General features: G+C 38.1%; 1 protein-coding gene across 3 annotated transcripts in view; it reads right to left on the reverse strand.

Annotated features, from left to right (window-relative positions):
- LOC136867403 (oocyte zinc finger protein XlCOF6) overlaps positions 1–19094 on the reverse strand; it is a 107354-nt gene that overhangs the window by 39970 nt on the left and 48290 nt on the right. For all 3 annotated transcript variants that reach the window (XM_067144599.2, XM_067144598.2, XM_067144600.2), the window contains one exon: positions 7172–7308. In XM_067144599.2, the coding sequence (XP_067000700.2) occupies positions 7172–7308 (137 nt within the window). The remainder of the gene's footprint in view (positions 1–7171; positions 7309–19094) is intronic.

Below are 19094 nucleotides of genomic sequence, written 5' to 3' on the forward strand. Positions count from 1 at the left end.
GGTTGCACAATGGTAGCAAATATTATTATTATTACTTGTAGCCGTATCTACCCGGAGGTTACAAATGGATCTTAGAGAATACTTTGTGATGCGGCAAGGGCTGGCATTTTTGAATTAAGAGAGATATGCCATGGTGGAAAATCGTACAAGAACAGAGAGACTCTATTTGTGTTGTAATGCAAATGGAAGCGAGAGACTTTCTTCCCTGGTCATAGGGAAGTTCAATTAGCCACGAAGTTTTAATGGCATCGGGTACTTTCTGTGGAAGTACAGGCATATAAAATGCATATAGTACAGTAATCCAATGAATAAAACACTTGCACAGCGGAGCCAGAATTTCTCCTCGTTTTGAATCATGTTTTTTTTCTTTTGTTGTGTGAGGTTATGTTTGTGAGTTATCCGAGTGCATTATTTGAATACTGTAAATGCACCTTGTTGGATACATTTTGGGCATAGATCTTTTTTCATGGCATTTGAAAGGTTTGAACTGTGAATCAAGGTTAATTGCATGCAGTAAAAATGGACCTCAGAATATTTTGTGACGCGGCAAGGGTTGACACTTCTGAATTACAAATTGGCGGTTAATTCAAAATCACGTAATTCGAAGTCCAATTTTTGAGCCCCAACGACTTCGAATTAACAAGGTTTTACTGTAGCAGGAAAGAATTAAGTTTGAAGTTGTAAAATCAGTTTGAAGTCCTTTCAAATCTTGAAGAAGAGTTGAGTGTGGAAAGAACTTTGGAAAATGTTAAGAACACTTATATACAAAAGTGTGAAAAAGTAATTGGTTATCGGAGTTATCAACAGAAAGACTGGATGTCTGAGGAAACTAGGGACTTAATTGAAAAATGAAAAGAGGTAAAAGCTATAGTAAAGCAAAGCAGAACAAGACAGCAGAAGCCCAAGGGAAATATTCGGAAATTGACAAAATGTTTAAAAGGAGTGTGCGAAGGGATAAAAGAATATGGATTGACCAGCAGGCACAAATTGCAGAAGAAGCTGAGAAGAAGGGTGATATGAAACAACACAGTTCAAATAAATTAGGGAAACATGTTTTGTAACGTCTGGTATGTGAACGTTAATTTGAGTTGTCAAATCGAAGTTACACTCCATCCGTGGGCATAGCCATGCATTAAAATGTCAGTTGACCCCTCAAAACAAAGTGAATAGTGGTGTATCCGTGTGTCGTGAGGTACACAGACTACGGCGGTCATTTGAGTACGTTGTACGTAAACCAGCACATCCCATGAGATATCTTAACGAGGTTCAAGTTGCAAGGGCCGTCACTTTGATCCAGGAAGGATGGACTTTTCATCGTGTTGCTGTGGAACTCAATGTCTCTCCGTAAGTTATTCAACGCTTGTGGAATCGCTACAATGAGACACGCCAGTTCACAAGGAGGATTGGACAAGGTCGCGGACGCATTACAACCCCACAGGATGACCGATATCGACCATCTGTGCGTTGCGGCGTAGTTCGGCAACTGCCAGAGAACTGCAACAAGACCTCAGGAGGATCACTGGAGTCATGGTGCCTGACCAGACAGTAAGAAACAGGTTAAGAGAAGTATCCTCACGACCCAGACGTGCTGTCTGAGTGCCCCGTTTAACGCAGCAACATCGCACAGTTCGGCTTCTGTTTGCCCGTACCCACGTCAACTGGCAACTTCGCCAATGGAGACCTGTGTTGTTCACAGACGAGTTCTGATTTCCCCTGACACAGCGCGATGGACGTCAACGTGTATAGAGACGCAGTGGTGAGCAGTACATGCCAAATATTATCCAGGAACGCAACCGTTGGGATAAGGGTCTGTGATATGTGGGGTGGCAACAGTACTGATGGTTGTATGGATCTTGATATAGATGTTGATTACCATAGGGAACTTAAAATATTTGTCCCGAATGAGTAAGTTTATAATACCAATATAATGGTCCGTTATTGGACATTATAAATTTTCCAGCTAACTCATTCTTGGTTGCCTGCGTTTCGCCCTTTTGGAAATGAGACATAGTTCTCATAGTGCATTGGCACTGTTGGTGGCTTCAAGTGGCCTATGCAGTGGCCTCCACGGTATGCACTAGCCTTGCGTCTTGGGAGGTGTGCTAAGTCCCAACTGATGAGCCCAACTTAGCACACGAGGGCGAAACGCAGGCAACCAAGAATGAGTTAGCTGGAAAATTTATAATGTCCAATAACGGACCATTATATTGGTATTGTATGGATCTTGTCGTCATCCATGGTAATCTTACTGCTGCGGGGTACAACAAGCAGATACTGCTACAGCATGTGTTGGTTGCTGCATATGGTGTTGGCCCTGAATTTGTACTCATGCACGACAATGCCCGGGCTCATGTAGCGCACATCACCAGAGCTGTCTTGCGAGAACTGGACATTCAAAAGATGAAATGGCCAGAAGTGAGTCCCAACCTTAATCCCACTGATTTTTTACTGATTTTTATCGCAGCAAGTTGTTTTCCATATGATGATGTAAAATTGTATATTGTCCTGTTTTTGTTTCCATCACATCTCTCTTTTGTTTTTTCAATTGTTCCTTCATTATGTTTTTGGCATATTTTTAGCTTGCATTATGTAAATTATTTCAACCCCCCTCCCCCCCCTATCACTGAAGATGGCTCAAATGAGCCGAAACATGTTTGAATTCGTTTACTCCATCTCATGATGGAATTATATGATGTATTGAATTAGGAGGATACACTTAATTTTTACCTTTCTAAAGTGAAAACCGTCAACAGAGAATGATTCTAATATCTTGTAATAGAGTCTAGGCACCCACGTGGATGACACCTTCCTCAACTGTAAGTGGGCATGCACAATCCGCTGCAGGGTGTTTCGGCTAATTCCCGTGGCTGCCTCCATTTCCGTAAATGTGATGAATTTGTTTCCTTGGATGGCCTGTTCAACCCAGGCAATGGTGGCTGGTGTTGACACTGCGACATTCCTTCCAGAACTGATTCCCTTGTCCACCCAGTTGTAAACTGTTTCCCGTGATGGCGCATGATTTCCACAGACTGCCACCAAAAGCCGATGAATTTCTGCAGTGGTTGCGCCTTCTTTCCATAGGAACTAAGTCGTATAGCGCTGTCCCTGACGGTTGCTTTTCACGTTGCCTGCTCCTACGCTGACAGTGTTGTTATGAAATGGCTATGACGAGTGCATTCATTGGCCCCTGTGCGTGTGCTGCTACCAAATGGTGGAACAAAACACTAGTTACACATCACCACCTTCAAATGTAAAATGTGAACCATACCCAGATGTACAAAAAATAAAGTGTAAAACAATACAGTATGCCCCTCGTACTTACGACCATAAATAATTTAAATCAAGTTAAAACGGAAGAAGAGTTGGCATCAGAATTAATCAGAAAACTGGGCCAAGCCCAACTGTGTGACATAACTTGCATCACAACCTCATGGTGTGGGTAAAGCAGTAGAAGAAGAGGAATAAGAATATAGTACAATGGAAGAATATACATGAAGCAGTCAGTTATCTCAATCACACTTCAATATTCCTTATAATGTCTGCGCTCAATATTGTGATTTGTTACAATGGAAGTAATTTCTCTTCAGTTTCGACTTAATCTATAATTGTTAGATTCTTCAGTAACAAATTCAGTATAATATGAATTTATAAAATACCTAAAAAGAAATAACCGAGTATATCTGAAATGAATTTTGAGTTAAATGTTTCTTTTTCACACATAATCTGTTAACTCGTTGGTTTATACTGACGGGTCTCAGCCATGTGATTGTTTGCAGAATGTAACGTAGCTTGACAGCCGTGAAGCTCAGCACGAGTAGATTTGTGCACATATTTCAGACGTTCACCAAGATATGGCACTGACATATTATATACTGCCAGAAAGAGGAAGAGTTATTCTTTCTTGCAATAGTAATCTCGAACAGTTCACATTACAATCAACCTTGAAAAGATGTAGCTTGATGGCTCGCAGCCGTGGAGCCAAGCACGAGTATATTTGAGCGTGTATTTCAGAGGTTCATCAAGAGATGGAAGTAACATGTTATATATCGTTGGAAAGAGCCATTCTTTCTCAGAATGGTAATTGCGTTTGATTATCTCAAAGAGTTAGTATTATAATCGATCTTGAAAAGTTACTCCCTGTTGTATCTTTCCCTATCCAAGGTGAGTAGACGAGTAGCATGGCGCATAAAAGGCAGTTGTCAGTTAACGGTGATACATCGGATATGCTGAACAGAAGTGATAATGAAAGTGAGTCAGAAACTTCAGATTTTGAAAAATTACGTGTCAGTGGTGATAGTAACAGTGGCAGATCCGAGAAAACTGACAATGAATCCAAAATTTCTGATGGTGATAGTGATGTCTTTAATGTTGAAATGCCAGGTGCTAGAAGAGCTAAAGAGATGAAAAATGAAAACTACTGATATGGCAAAATATCCAAATATAGGATTTATGATTTTTCATTTTGTAAATTAAAGTTTGTGTGCCTCCGTGGCTCAAGCGGTAGCATGCTGGACTCTCACCACTGGGTTCCGTGGTTGAAATCCCGGTCACTACATGTGAGATTTGCGCTGGATAAAGCGGAGGTGGAATAGGTTTTCCTCTGGGTACTCCGGTTTTCCACGTCCTCTTTCATTCTAGCAACACTCTCCAGTATCATTTCATCTGTCAGTCATTAATCAATGCCCCAGAGGAGTGCAACAGGCTTCGGAGGCCGGCACAGTTCCTATCCTCGCAGCTGGATGGAAGCTTCATTCATTGTATTCTTGACCCGGTCAAATAACTGGAAACAGGATGTGTTTTTTCATTTTTCCAAATTGAAGTTTACAGAAGAAAACTGTAATCTATATATATAAAATAAGAGTTTTGTCTGTACATTGCTCAGAATTTAAAAAGAATGGCATTTCTGTATCGGTCATGTCCATCGTAACAAGGAAATGCACTCATTACTTTTCCATAATTTCTGTCTATCTGTCTGTATGTATGTATATGTACAAGCATCTCAAGAAAATGGCTGAAGAGAATTTAATGAAAATTGGTATGTGAAGTCGGGGAATGAGCCACTCCAATCTAGGCTTTAAATAATTTTATTCACGCTGGGTGAAATCGTAATTTAGGGGAAGGCCTAAAATTTAATTCTCAAATATTTATATTATTAGTGGTTCTATTGATAAATATTACATATAGAATTAAATTGCCAATCATTTATGTCATACGTTGTTACCGTACCGGCTTTGATAGCAAAGATATTCAAGAATTTGTATTTTTATTGCTAGTCCAAATCAACACCGAGCCACGAGAAAATGGGAAAACAGATATTAATGAAAATCGGTGTATAGAGTCAGGGAATAAGAAACTACAGTCTAAGTTCTGAAAAATTTTGTTCACCCTGGATGAAATTGTACTTTAGGGGAAGGTGCCTAAAATTTAATTTTTATATACCTATGTTAATAGTCCTATCGAAAAGTACTCCATAACAAAAGTTTTAGAGAATACTATTTCCGATCATTTATGTTTTATTCACTTTAACCGTACCGACTATGATAAGAGTGGTATTTCAAAGTCGGATGAAAACTAAATGTGAAGGCCTACAATACCACAATACATTGACCATTGTTTGCTGTGATGTTCTTTTCTCTTATGCTGCCGCTCAACTCCGATACATGGGATTACTGCTGCGTACCGAGTATAACAGCCTGACTGAATATTGGCAGGAAATAGCAGGGGAGCTAGAAAACTTTCTACTTTAGCATATCATTCCTCTGGTTCATACATTTTCTGATACCATACTGCTGCTACATAACACACTGGTTCATCATAGTATTCCAGCTATTCGATCCCTACTCTGGCGCGCTGTTTTGAATGAGCAGGGTGCACACTTAAGGCAGAGGCTCACTTAGTAGTAGTAGTAGTAGTAGTAGTAGTAGTAGTAGTAGTAGTAGTAGTAGTAGTAGTAGTAGTAGTAGTAGTATGGCCTGGTCTAGAATTACAATTTAGGCATATTCCAAATTATAGCACCACAATTCACTAATTAACTCAAAATTCAACCCTGAAAAGAGCTGTTTCTTAAAAAGAGCTTCTTCCTCACCGCCTTTATTAAATTCTACCTTCATTTTATCCAAATTAGCAGTGAAGAGAGGGTTTCTCCTCTGGTTTGGAGGAAAAAATTGCCTCCATGTCAGATTTTTCTGCCGCCAATGTAGTGAATTGAGATTTTCCGACTCATCGGATACTCTTACGGAAGATTAATAAAAGGGCATAGATTTTGCCCTGGGACTCTCCACTACTCAACGCCTGCCCCCTCCCTCTCCGATAAAAGACAAAGAGTGTTCACGGATCACAGCTGTCTGCGCCCTGGTCATTTCAGCCATGGAACTTTGGACTGCTAGATCCGCAGCGTTGTACTGTTCGTTAAAAGTAAGAAAATGTGTGGTTTTTCATTTGATCGAGTATTTCATGTGAAAGCATTGCTTTTACTTGCGCCAATCCGACTGATGTCATTGTAATGACCTATGTTCATTTCAGTTAGGAAAACCACTAAGACAGTCTTTCTCAGGATGTAAAAAGGCAGGTTGGAGAGTGAGTGTCTTCCATTATAATGAATACTCCACAAGCTGATTGTGACTGATGTTAGACAAGCGGGCCTAATATTACAATGAAAATTTCCTAACCTTCATTTGAGAAAAGACACTGGTGACTTCCCGTCGCGTTTCTAGGGTAACGTTGAGAACTGTGCAATTTAATACAATCTTGCTCACAACGTGTACACTACCTAACCTAGAACTCGGTATACAATGTAGAATTCCGTTGTGAAGCACAGGTACATCAGCTAGTAATTAATAAATTAAAGTTCTCATGAACTGAGATTTACATAGATTAAATACTAATCATGGGCATGCAAAGCGCTAGAAAATCAATACACCAATGGGTTAATAAATGTTTTCTTTTTCAGGTATTTCACAAATTTATTTTATACTGTATTATTTTCGGCAGACTGAAGAATCTAACCTAGATACAATATTGTGATATCTTCTCCCAAAAATTGCAGGTAATACATTAATAAATATGGCAGATTAAGGTTCTGTTTCATTTCCGCAATTGATCAACTCATCTTCTTTTAGCATAGAGAAATAAAAGAATTTATTTAAGTCTAAAATGAGATCATTATACTTACATGAAATAACCGCTGTCAAACAAGGCTTGTAATTTAGCTTGTGCCAGTAGTGATGTCTCAGCGAAGGAATGGCACAAGTAAAGCTTATCCACACACTCACTGCATAATTGCTTGGGCAATTTATCTGTGCGACACACCTAAAAAAAAAAAGGCAGATGTGAGGCAACATGAACTCAATACTTTGATTCTGTAAAGGACTACTTATCTGTTTCTGATCTTATTATAGTCACAATCAAATCAGAAAGATTCAGATACCACATATTCTGGCCTCTAAAATACACTACAGTTCCAGTCATTGAGACACGTTTTTATATAACCCTGAGTATCATTACCATTCAATTTATACGTTCAAAAAATTGCCAAAATATTAATGAAATCTTGATGCAAAAAAATGTTAAAATATACACTTACTTTATTTCTATATTATGTAACACATTTTCATGAGATTCAAATATGTAACACCTTTTTAATACACCCATATAACGTATAAACAATCCATTAATAAAGAATCATATAAAGATGAAAAGGGAACAACCACATTTTATATAGCACTGGCTATTTCATTTAAAAAATTATTTAACTTCCACATTTCAATGTCCACTGTTGAACATTCAGGTACTTTGTGGTAAAAAACCAAATACCAACATACACAATACAGGTGCTTTGAAATTAAACACAAATAAGTGTTTACAAGATTGTTTGAGAAAAATGTTCAAAGTTTGCAGAAATAGGCTCTTTATTCATATTTCACTCCAAGTAATTACATCCATTACAGAACCGCTGAATTGTACGACTCACTATCGCAACCCTCACCGTTCTCTGCAGTGTCTTCAAAAACCTGTCTTAGATCATCATAGTGTGAAAATGTTGTGTGAACTGCTCTGGAATGAAAGTTCCAACGTGTAGTGCATGCTTCTGGAAGTCTGAATCCTTTGGATTCCAGAAGATGAGCTCTTTTTGAGGATCTACTAAAAAATGAATTAAATGCTGTCAGATTATGAATGAAGAGCCTGACTGATTTTATTGTTTTGGAGCAATGGAGAAGAACAAGGTTTAAGTTTTGTGCATAACAGTGTAGAAATATTGCCTTTGGGCAAACTTGTTTAACGTAACGCTTAACACCTCCTTGTTTTCCTGCCATTGAGGAACACCTGCCATATGTTTTGACATACAATTTTGTCAATTACTCCCTACTTTCACAGAATATCGACAATTAATTCTGATAAGCCTGATTGCAGTCTTATCAATCAAAACATCACAAAAGCCTATGAATCTTTCTGTAGAACCCTGTTTTGAGAAGAATGAAAATATTACACTAACTTGAGATCGGTTTGATACATCTAAGGTCTCATCTACCTGAATACCAATGAACTCACAAGAATCTAATTCTGCTTTGATTGTCTCCTGAATGATGGCAGTTACAGACTCAATTCATTCATTCTGTCTGTATTTTGCTTGATGTGCCTTTTAAAGCCTGATGTGGACTGGAGATAATCTCTAATGTACTGTTCCTGTTTTGAAAGAAGAATCAAACAACTCTAGGTAATTGCCCCTGTTAAACGAGTCTTCCCATTCAAAATGACCTATCCAAGCTTCTGTTTCCCAAGAAAACGCACAGTGTCAACAAGTCTCAACAACAAGCCGATTTTGTTTCATGATTTCGTTATGTTTAACGGCTTGAATTCTTGCACCTTCAGATAAAGAATGTTCTATCCTCCTGCACCCCATTAAACGTAATCTCTCTTCATTCTGAATATGTTTTTTTTTTTTAATTTTGATGCTTCTCTGCTTTTCTATGAAAGGTTTTTGTAACAATTACACCACTTAAACGTTCTGCGTTTTCACCACCAAACAAAACACACGTATAACAAAAAAGCTTCTTACTTTCGGAACAGGCTGTTAACCATGAATATCGTGTATTCCAAGAAAAATACTTAATATCCAAATTAGGCATACATCTTTGGATTTTGGCTTCAGACTTCTCTTTGCAAGTCCAAGATGAGAACAGTTTACATTTTAAAGACTTCAAAAGACTCGTTAAGTTCTAGAAGGCGCCTACTTCACTCATTATTTCAACACTAGTTTTAATCGGATGATGTCAATTTTGTTTTACACAACTAACAGTCCATGTCTGAATTTTCACAAATAAAGCCAATAATGCACTGATTTCCTACTAATTCAAAAGAACAACCAACAATTAACAATACGGTACTTCAATGTCACCTTCGCGGAGGGGAGGGAGTTTCTACACACTCAAATAGCAGAGGAGGCATGCCTCTCTGGGGTCTAGACCTTGCGGAGAGAAGAGTGCGGACGGTAACCTATCTTTCCTTCACCACCTCGCTCGAATCATCAAGCTGATGGAAGGGAAACAAAACAAAAAGTCCTGGGTGAGACAAGTTAGTGACTGCCCCCTGTCAGAACAAGTAGTCTGCTGTCACCATCTGGCGGGGCGATCAGCAAAGCACATCACCTGCTGTCATCATGTAGCACATATCAAATAGAGATTATTGTTGATTTAACACAACAACAGCAGCAGATAAATTTGTTACGATATTTATGTTTAATCGTATTTCTTAGGGTAGGCATTGCCTCAAATGACTCCAAGTAGTTTCATCACTGGTTGAAGCTTCCCCTTAAGCTATCTGCAGGAGCTATCACATGTTTATGAAAACCCTGCCAATACCTTGAGTTCCCTATTCATAACCTATGATTCCTTGAGTTGCAGGGCCTTCGGAATGCCATCTGTGCCCCTGCCTCCTGGTTCATGTCAATACATCCTCCTCACACTAGAGCCATTCAGACCATACTGCCCTAAAGCGCCCAGCTTTTATAGTATTTTTGAGGGCAAGCTTCAAGAACTCTTTACTGATACGCTGGATTCCTGTACACACCCCCAAATTTTAACCTGATGAGTGCTATGCCCGCCTATAGATGACAAAACAATAAGTTAAATTGTACAAGATCCATGTTTTCAATACAAGATATGTTGTTGATTAAAATTACATCATCATTTATTAAATGGTACCAGTTTCAACATCCAGCCAAATAGAGTCATTATACAAAGATATAAATTGAAGTTAAAACACACAAAATTGACCCTCATAATTAAAACTATCTATAACAAGTTAAAATATAAAGCATATTTATGCTAAATGTCTAGGTTTGAATATGTAATTAATACAAGACTGACAACTTGTTAGTCATGAATAAAATAAAAAACTGAAGCTGAGAAGCCTCGTAGAAATAAGTTCACCAAGCTCGATAGCTGCAGTCGCTTAAGTGCGGCCAGTATCCAGTAACTGGGAGATAGTGGGTAGGGCCCCACTATCGGCAGCCCTGAAGACGGTTTTCCGTGGTTTCCCATTTTCACACCAGGCAAATGCTGGGGCTGTACCTTAATTAAGGCCACGGCCGCTTCCTTCCACTTCCTAGGCATTTCCTATCCCATCGTCACCATAAGACATATCTGTGTCGGTGTGATGTAAAGCAAAAAAGAAATAAGTTCGAAGTCTTTAACAGTCTTAAAATTTTTAGATTTGGGTGATTTTTACAGCATTGGCATCAACGTATGTAGAGAAATGTATGCTAAGTGCAATGCAGTAATGTTAAATACATTGAAAGAAGTGGATGATGTTCCTGTGTGAGCATAAAAACAATACTAAGTCAGTAGATAATACGTACAAAAACCATCTTCGTAAATACGATGTTATAATACCAATATAAATGGTCTGTCCGTTATTGGACATAAATTATAAATTTACTCATTCGGAACAAATATTTCAGATTCCCTATGGGAATCAACATCTATACCAATAGGATGTTATGTCGTATTTTTCTGGAGCGAGTGGATCTTGTGACCGAAATTGTATGTTGAAGAAGTTAAAATATTCTCGATCCAATGCGGGCCTGTAGTATGAAAGGTAAAAACAAGTTAAATTGGATAGTGGAAACGGGGCAAAAAAGTAAAGATTTATGAAGAGACTCACCTTTTGGTTGACTGGTTTGTATGTATTGCGGAGTTGAGTTGGAGAGGAACTGGGAAGGGAAACGTGTGCACCGACTGGGGAAGAAAGGGGAGAGGGAGGAGTGTGTTAGGTAGGAGGAGGGGGAAGGGTGATAAACAGGGCGGGATCAGGGGGTTTTTGAGGTAGGAGTGGTAATCGCGTCAAAGAGTTACATCCTATCTGAAAGACTGAGCTATTTTCTGGAATTTTGAACATATTAAACACTGTAATGAGAACATCAAACAGAATTTTCGGTTTCTCAGAGATGTCATTTAAATTAAAGTTTGAATTAAAAAACTGGTCTAAGTGAATGTAGCAGCTTTCGGTAGTATCTAAAAGAGGGCCATTGCTAAGCGTGTCAAGGATCTCAATATCCTGGTCTATCCTGTAAAATGTATGCTTAGCATCGTGAATATGCTGGCCTACCACGGAAAATCGGTTATACCCAATTGCATTCGTATGTTCTGTGTACCTAATTTTTATGCTTCACAATTAAGTATTTATTTATTTTCCACCTAGTCGATACAATGATTGCTTAAGGCAATTTTTAATGGTCAAAAGTGGTACATGTTTCGTATATTATCAACATCTTCAGCCACATAACACTGTTTAGACGAAAAATATATAAAATTGACAAAGTAATGCTTTAGAGGAAGTGTCCTTAAAATTAACATAAGATTGACAAGATTAAAACAAACAAATAACTCAAGAGAAATAATTTTTATGCTACGGCCGGTTTGCCCAGTATCTAAGCTGCTACAGTCATTGCATCGAAATCTGTATACACCTGATTTTGAGAAAGGGTTAGAGCTATAGACGCCTATAGACGGGCTGACGCAGCCGGTCCAGCACTGCTACGCCTGTCTATAGACTGTGCGCGAGAATTTTAAATTTTCTGAGTTTCCCAGTTCACATTCGAGTCCCAATTTTATCTCTGACATGTTCTGCCATCTGTTGGGCATTATGTAGAACTAATTGATCAGAGATTATAGCTTCGGGAAGTAACTTACAGAGCTTTTTGTAGACATCTGTGGGGTTCATCTGTGATGTAAACGAACATGGCGGAACAACAATCTAGTTGCTCTTGCAGCGATGTTATTTCGGATCACAGAATCTTTTAGTTATTAACCACAGTGGAAAATGATGATGGAGATGATTTTAATGAATTGTTAAGCAATTTTGAAAGTGAGAGTGATACAGAGTGCCAAAAATATTGTACGTTAGAGAGAAACCGAGCTTCTTTCTAAACGAAAGAAGAAAAACACGGTGAGTACAAAAGTTATTTTATCACCATTTTCATGGCGGACAGATTACTTTTCTTCACCAGACTTTCAAGTATCTGTGACAGGCTCTGAGGGCCAAGTAATGTTTGATGACAACCCAAAAATTATTGATTTAAAAAAAACTTTTCTGCCAGTGGAGTTGGTGCAGATAGTTGAACAAATCGGCATTACAAACAACCAGTAGAAAACATTTAACTATCACCACATTCCAGGTTTAGAAAGTATTTTACAATATCAACTTATGTACTTCTAAGAAGTTGCATGTATTAGTTGCCTACAGATTTTAGGGAATATTATTTTGGGCTCTTCACTCTGTATAAAGATAATGCACGCATGGGCACATAAGTGTAATTTTGTTTTTCTCAGAATAATATTGAACATAAGTGTTGGATTTTCTATTTGCATTTAGATTTATAAAGAACTAACATTTATAAACATTTTAAGCTAATCACCTCACTGATAAGTTAAAAATTGAAGCTTCTACAAAAAAATTTACACACGAATAAAAAAACTCAGCACTAAGGTACCAAACAGTCAACTGGTAACTCAGCACTTAAAAGGTTAATTGGCTATAGAAAATATTTACAAGTTTCGTCCCGGGTTGAAACTTTCCCCTCAAGCTAGATGGCGACAGCAGACTACTTGTTTTGACAGGGGGCAGTCACTAACTTGCCTCACCAGGGACTTTTTGTTTTCTTTCCCTTCCGTCAGCTTGATGATTCAAGCGGGGTGGTGGAGGAAAGATAGATTACCGCCCACGCTCTTCTCTCCGCAAGGTCTAGCAGAAGTTTTGCAACTTTGATACATGAAGAAAACAATACTCAAAACCTAAGGTTTGCCAACAGCAAAAATAAACTTTCCTTTAAAATTAAATTATAGTTCATCCCGCTAGGAGGGGCATTTAAACCAGTGACAGAGACATCTAACTGTTGAAAACCAAAGTATCTTGTAATACACCAGTTCAAGTTTGTTTACAAAGATGAACTTACAGAAGGCGCACAGTTTAACTGGCCGGAGAAAGTGTAGCCCCAGTACACTATGTACTGAAATTAAGACTGTGATAAATCTCAAAATACGGTGCAGAGTAGATGACTGATTTCAGAAGTTATAGTCCACATGGAACTAGAATAGGATTGACGTTTAAGAGAACGAGATGCTCCATGTCGCCATGCCGTATTACTCAACGAAGGCCTCTTTGCAGCAAAGTCAATACTGTCTATTAAAGATGTATTTTAAAGAATTCAACCAGATATTCAAAGTGATGCAAGTGTGTAATAGACTAGTATAACTTAGAAACAATTCTCTAAATCCATGGGTGAATAGTAAAAATATCAAGCTTGTTTAGAGGGTGGTGTTATCATTTCTATGACTTGTGAGGTGTGGCTATATGCACTGGTAATTTGATTTATGAAGTTGTTTAGGTCTGTTATTATTATATTATCTACATAGTTAAGTACGACAGGTTGTCAGTACGGACTGTATTTGGTATAAATTGTGGGCGTATCATTTATTATTTGTGCGTTGTATGATTTGTCTTGTGTAACAGAACATGTGAGGTTATATCACGATACTTCTGCTGTATGTTCATTAATACAACTTTATTTAATGTAAGAAAACGTAATTATTACCTGTAAATGTGATGTATAAATCCAATGTAATGTTGTGCAAAACAGGGTAAGAGTCTAGAACAACACAACTTGTCCTGATGACCCTCGAGTTTTACAGAATGTTCTATTCATTTGCATATAGGTTACTGGAGACTCGAGAAGATACGAGAAAACATGTTGTGTCATACTTTTCTGAAAGCCTGGTCAGGCAAGGTATATAAAAGGACAGTCTTGGTTTTGCCGTTGAAGTGGTTATGTTGTGTCGGTACCACATGTGATCTTGTCAATCAGCGGAATATGCGTGGTTCTCAAACACCTAGACCAATCAAGACCATTGGGAGTCGGTCTTGGAACAAGCCAGCTGATTGCAGGTGATACAGAACACTGTTATTTCGGAACAGGATGTTCAGGATATTGTGGACCAAACTCGCTGGAATGCAGGCGACATGAAACACTGTTGTTTCAGAACAGGATGTTCCAGCATACTGTTCATTTAGAGATCAGATTTGAGTCTGGAACAGTTCCAAAATAACCGTTATGATATTTTTTTGCTCATCTCTACTACTAATGCTTTCTTTCCACACCATCCCCATTACAGCTGAAGGATACATGTTGAAGCAGCTGTTAATCCCATTCTAGTTCAGCGCGGACTATAGTTTCAGTGTTTCCCTAGAACCATTTTAATGGGGGCACTGCCCAGCCGTTTTTATAGACCGCCTGGGTAAATTCACCTAGATATGTGCTACTTACAAAATATTAATACATAATACCAATATAGTTGTTCCATTATAAGGACATAAATTTTTCAGCTAACTCATTCCTGGTTGCCAGCGTTTTGCCCCAGTGTGCTAAGCTGGGCTCATCAGTTGGTAAATAGCACACCTACCAAGAAGCATGGCTAGTGCATACCGTGGAGGCCACTGCATAGTCTACTTGCAGCCACCGGCAGTGCCAATGCACTATGAGTGTGTCTCATTTTCAAAAATTGATGCCTGCCTGGCCACTGTGTGCTCCAAATTAAGAAATAAATACTGTAAAACAGTTTATTTAAATAATAAGCCTTCGGCATTTCCCCCTGTGGGTAGGTGCTGTAGAACCAACACCCACGGTATTCCCAGCCTGCCGCAAGAGGTGACTGAAAGGGACCCCAGCGGCTCTTGGGAGTGTGGGTTGGCGACCATGGGGCCCTGAGGCAAGTCCTGGCATTGCTTCCATTTACTTGTGCCAGGCTCCTCACTTTCATCCATGTTATCCGACCACCCTTGGTCAACTGTTGTTCTTTTCAGATCCCAACGGTATTAGGTGACGAGGCCTAGGGAATCTTTCAGTTTTACACCCTTCGGGGCCCTTGTCTTTCTTTGGCTGATACCTTCATTTTTCGAAGTGTCGGTCCCCTTCCATTTTTTCACTAATTAATGTTAATAGAGGATGGTTGCCTAGTTGTACTTCCTTTTAAAACCATAATCACCACCACCACCACACTCCACAGCAACTGAGCCCCGGAGTTACACGATTATGAACGAGCATTAGAACACTAGAAGATCAAAATACTCTGTTAAGACTCGTTTGTGATAACACTAAAATAGTTCAATTTTGCAGATAATACGAGAGTTGGGGCAAAAGTCATGGCACTCTCGGTCGCCAGATTTATTTCAATCACTTAGCACGTGCGGCAAGTCACATCATGTTTGTTTTCTTAAATTGTGTTAAAATGTAAAATGTTCAATTCCCTTCTCTTAAATTGTAAACCAGGGTGTCCACCAAATCCAGATTTTAAAATTCCCTGACATTTCCCTGTTTTCCAGACATAAAAACCAGTTTTTTCCCTGACACATGATGACAAAAAACAATTACAAAGGAAGTGTCACTAATATTAAAATACATTTTAAAAACTTAACATCCAAAAAATAAATGAGCAATTAATGTGCATATTAAAACTTGGAAGTTTAATTTAGTCTGATTAAATTCACTTTAAGTTTTTTTTACATGTATTACCATTACTGCTTCAGCGAAGAAGCTTCTTTGTAGCCACCAATGACTCGAGCTTCTGCCATCACCCTCCACTTCTTTTCTTTTAATTCTTTCAGCAACAAAGCGGCCTTTCTCTTATTTTTTCAAAGAATCTTCTACTTCCAATATTTCACGTTTCTCCTTTAGATTTTGAACGTACAAAGCATGAGCACTCCTTGCAGCATGGAGCATGTTCTTATTAACGGAGACCTTTTCAGTTCCACCAGGGTTTGGGATAGAATCATATATTATTCTTTGTGCTACAAGGGATACTTGTAGCATGTTCTCTACAATAATTTCTTTATTAACAGGAAAACCACATTCAAGTGAAGCATTTCCATGAAACAATATTAGTATCATTTTGAGAAATGAAGCCAACTTTTCTGTTTTCAAATTTACTATTGGAAGAACAGTGCGAAGCCAAAAGTGATCTAACCTCTCGCCTTTAGAATACAAAGAATTCACTTCTATCATTCTCACAAACAGAAGTGAACTCCCTTTGTACACAAATGGCTTCATTACCCGAGATCCATTTGTTTTCAACAAAGGCATTTAAAGTTATCCTTAGCAACCTGCTGCTTAGAAGCTACTTGGCTACACTTGGATCGAAACAAGAAATTAATTTAGTCAGTTTATATGCTAGCAGTGAGCAGATGTGGCCAACAGCTGGCAACTGCAGATGATGACGATATGCCAGCGGTGACCTTTCCAGTAACTATCTGCACAAAGCTACCATTCCCCTTAGACAATCTATGCAAAACACTAATATATCTCTATCATTTAATCCAGGATTGCCACGAAGTGCTGCTTTAGCAGCATAACCTATGTCAATTTTAGAGGCAGGCAGAAGATTTTCTTTACTGTCTAAATACGTTTTAGGAGATCTTCTGAAGACTGCAGTGACTCAGACTTAACAAACCTTGTCATGATATTTATCATCAATGAAAGATTCATAAAGGAGTGATGCAAAGGGGAGATCTGTCTGAAACTTTTACGAATGGTTCCAAATCTCCAACAAGTGATAATAAAAATGACAACTTGGCCTTAAGAACCTTATCTTTAAGTTGATACTATTTTGAAGCTGTTACAGCTTGAGATTTTCTTGTCTCTGTTTGTTCCTTCCACATATTTTTCGACATTAGGTAGGATATATATAGCATGTTCAATGACTTGAAAATTTTCAAGCCATCTTATAGCACAATATTTCGAAGGAAATACGTTTGAACCTGAATAATATATATAATCAGCACGACTTGCAGGAGCGTAGCAAAACAAGAAGTGAAGAGCACGAAGAAATTCTGCAATATTCCACCATTTTATATGAATTATGCACACTATGCAAGCCACAAGTTCCAATGTTCAACAAAATAGGAACATCTAGATCATCTAATAAATTACCAAAATCCTGAAGGAACTTTTTATTAACATTTGGACCATCCACTGAAATTTGTAACTTTTTAGATAGAGTCCTTGCTGTGCTTGCAAAAAACCATTTAACAAATCTGAGGAGGTAGAGTGACCAAGAAACATGGAATGAAAATAAGAAGTGCATACTTCATTAGTATCAGGATTGAAACAATGAACTACAAGATCCATTTGGCCTATCTGAGAGACTCGTCAAACCCAACGGTGAAATGTGTGCACTTACTACCCATCTCAAGAACTTGTTTATGGAAATAGAGAGCCAAACCATGAGTGATTGTATATGCAACTTTTGTTCTGTGCAGTTGAACTTTCGAAGCTGTTTTAGAATCTGGAAACATTACTGGAAAAAACTGAGAACGCAATATAGGTCTAATTCATCGAGCTCACCATTCCCCAACAACTCAGAATATTCAATGGTAAGCAGATCAAAACAGTGAAAATTCGATCGATCAATCATATAGCTATTGATATTATTGATTACTTCACATTCGAGATCACACTTTAACTCTTCATTAAAATTTATTCCTGGCATAAAAGACATGCCCTAGATTAATAATATAAAAACTGAAAAATGTGTTTGTATTACACGCATAAATACGGTATGTCAATTTTATCTGGCAGAAGAATGAATTTCCAGATTTTTTCCTGAATTCCCTGACATTTCCAGGTTTTCCCATTAATTATCGAATTCCCTGACATTTCCCTGTTTCCCAGGTTTTCCATACGGGTGGAATCATAAATTTCCCCCTCGGGGCTGTCTCTATTAAATCTGCATCCTCTTAGAATACTCTCTTTTAGGACGAGCTCCTTTTTCTGAAGTGTTTTGGTTAAGGATGCCTCCTAAAAGAGCTCGGTAGTAAGATATTTAATATCTTCTGTTTTCTCTTCCTTTATTGTTATCGTGTAATCTTAATCTTACTGTGCAACGCTAGGTTGTCAAATTTTACTAGCTAATTCGGTAAGTTACTTAATATTTGCGCCATGGAATTTCACCTTCAATGCGATGTTCCTTTTGAAATAATGTAAATTTGCATCATTGAAATTTGTACACTCTGTGTGAGCTATCATTATCATTATGTTCGATTTGTTAGTGTAATATTATTTTGTTCACTTTTGTAAGTTATTTCCATCCAACTTATTAACCTAGTAAATTTTTTTTTTTTTAAATGAATCACCACCGATTTCGCTTCCTCAGCACTGCCAATACCTTTCACCGCCTCAGTATGGTCCTAGCCGCTTCTCACTTCCATTCCTTAGTTGTCATGTTGCTCAACCTGATCATTACTGTTTGTCTTCTTGTGCAAAACGTGCGTTCGTTTCCAATGTCTTTGATTGCGTCTAAACATTTTTAGTCTGCATTAATTATTATTATCTTCATGTATCAAATATTATTGTGTGTAATGAAGAGGTTACAGTATGTATGGGTACAGTGAAAGATATAGGCTATCTGCCATTTCTAAAGAGGAGATGAGTATTAAAAGACATGAAAAAAGACAAGAGAACAAATACAAAAACTTTCACACTGGAACTTGATTAATAGAGAGAGAGAGATTTATTAAAGAAATAAATCATCCGTCCTCCAATGAGGGTG

This window comes from Anabrus simplex, chromosome 3 (genome assembly GCF_040414725.1).
Source record: "Anabrus simplex isolate iqAnaSimp1 chromosome 3, ASM4041472v1, whole genome shotgun sequence".
Classification (NCBI taxonomy): domain Eukaryota; kingdom Metazoa; phylum Arthropoda; class Insecta; order Orthoptera; family Tettigoniidae; genus Anabrus; species Anabrus simplex.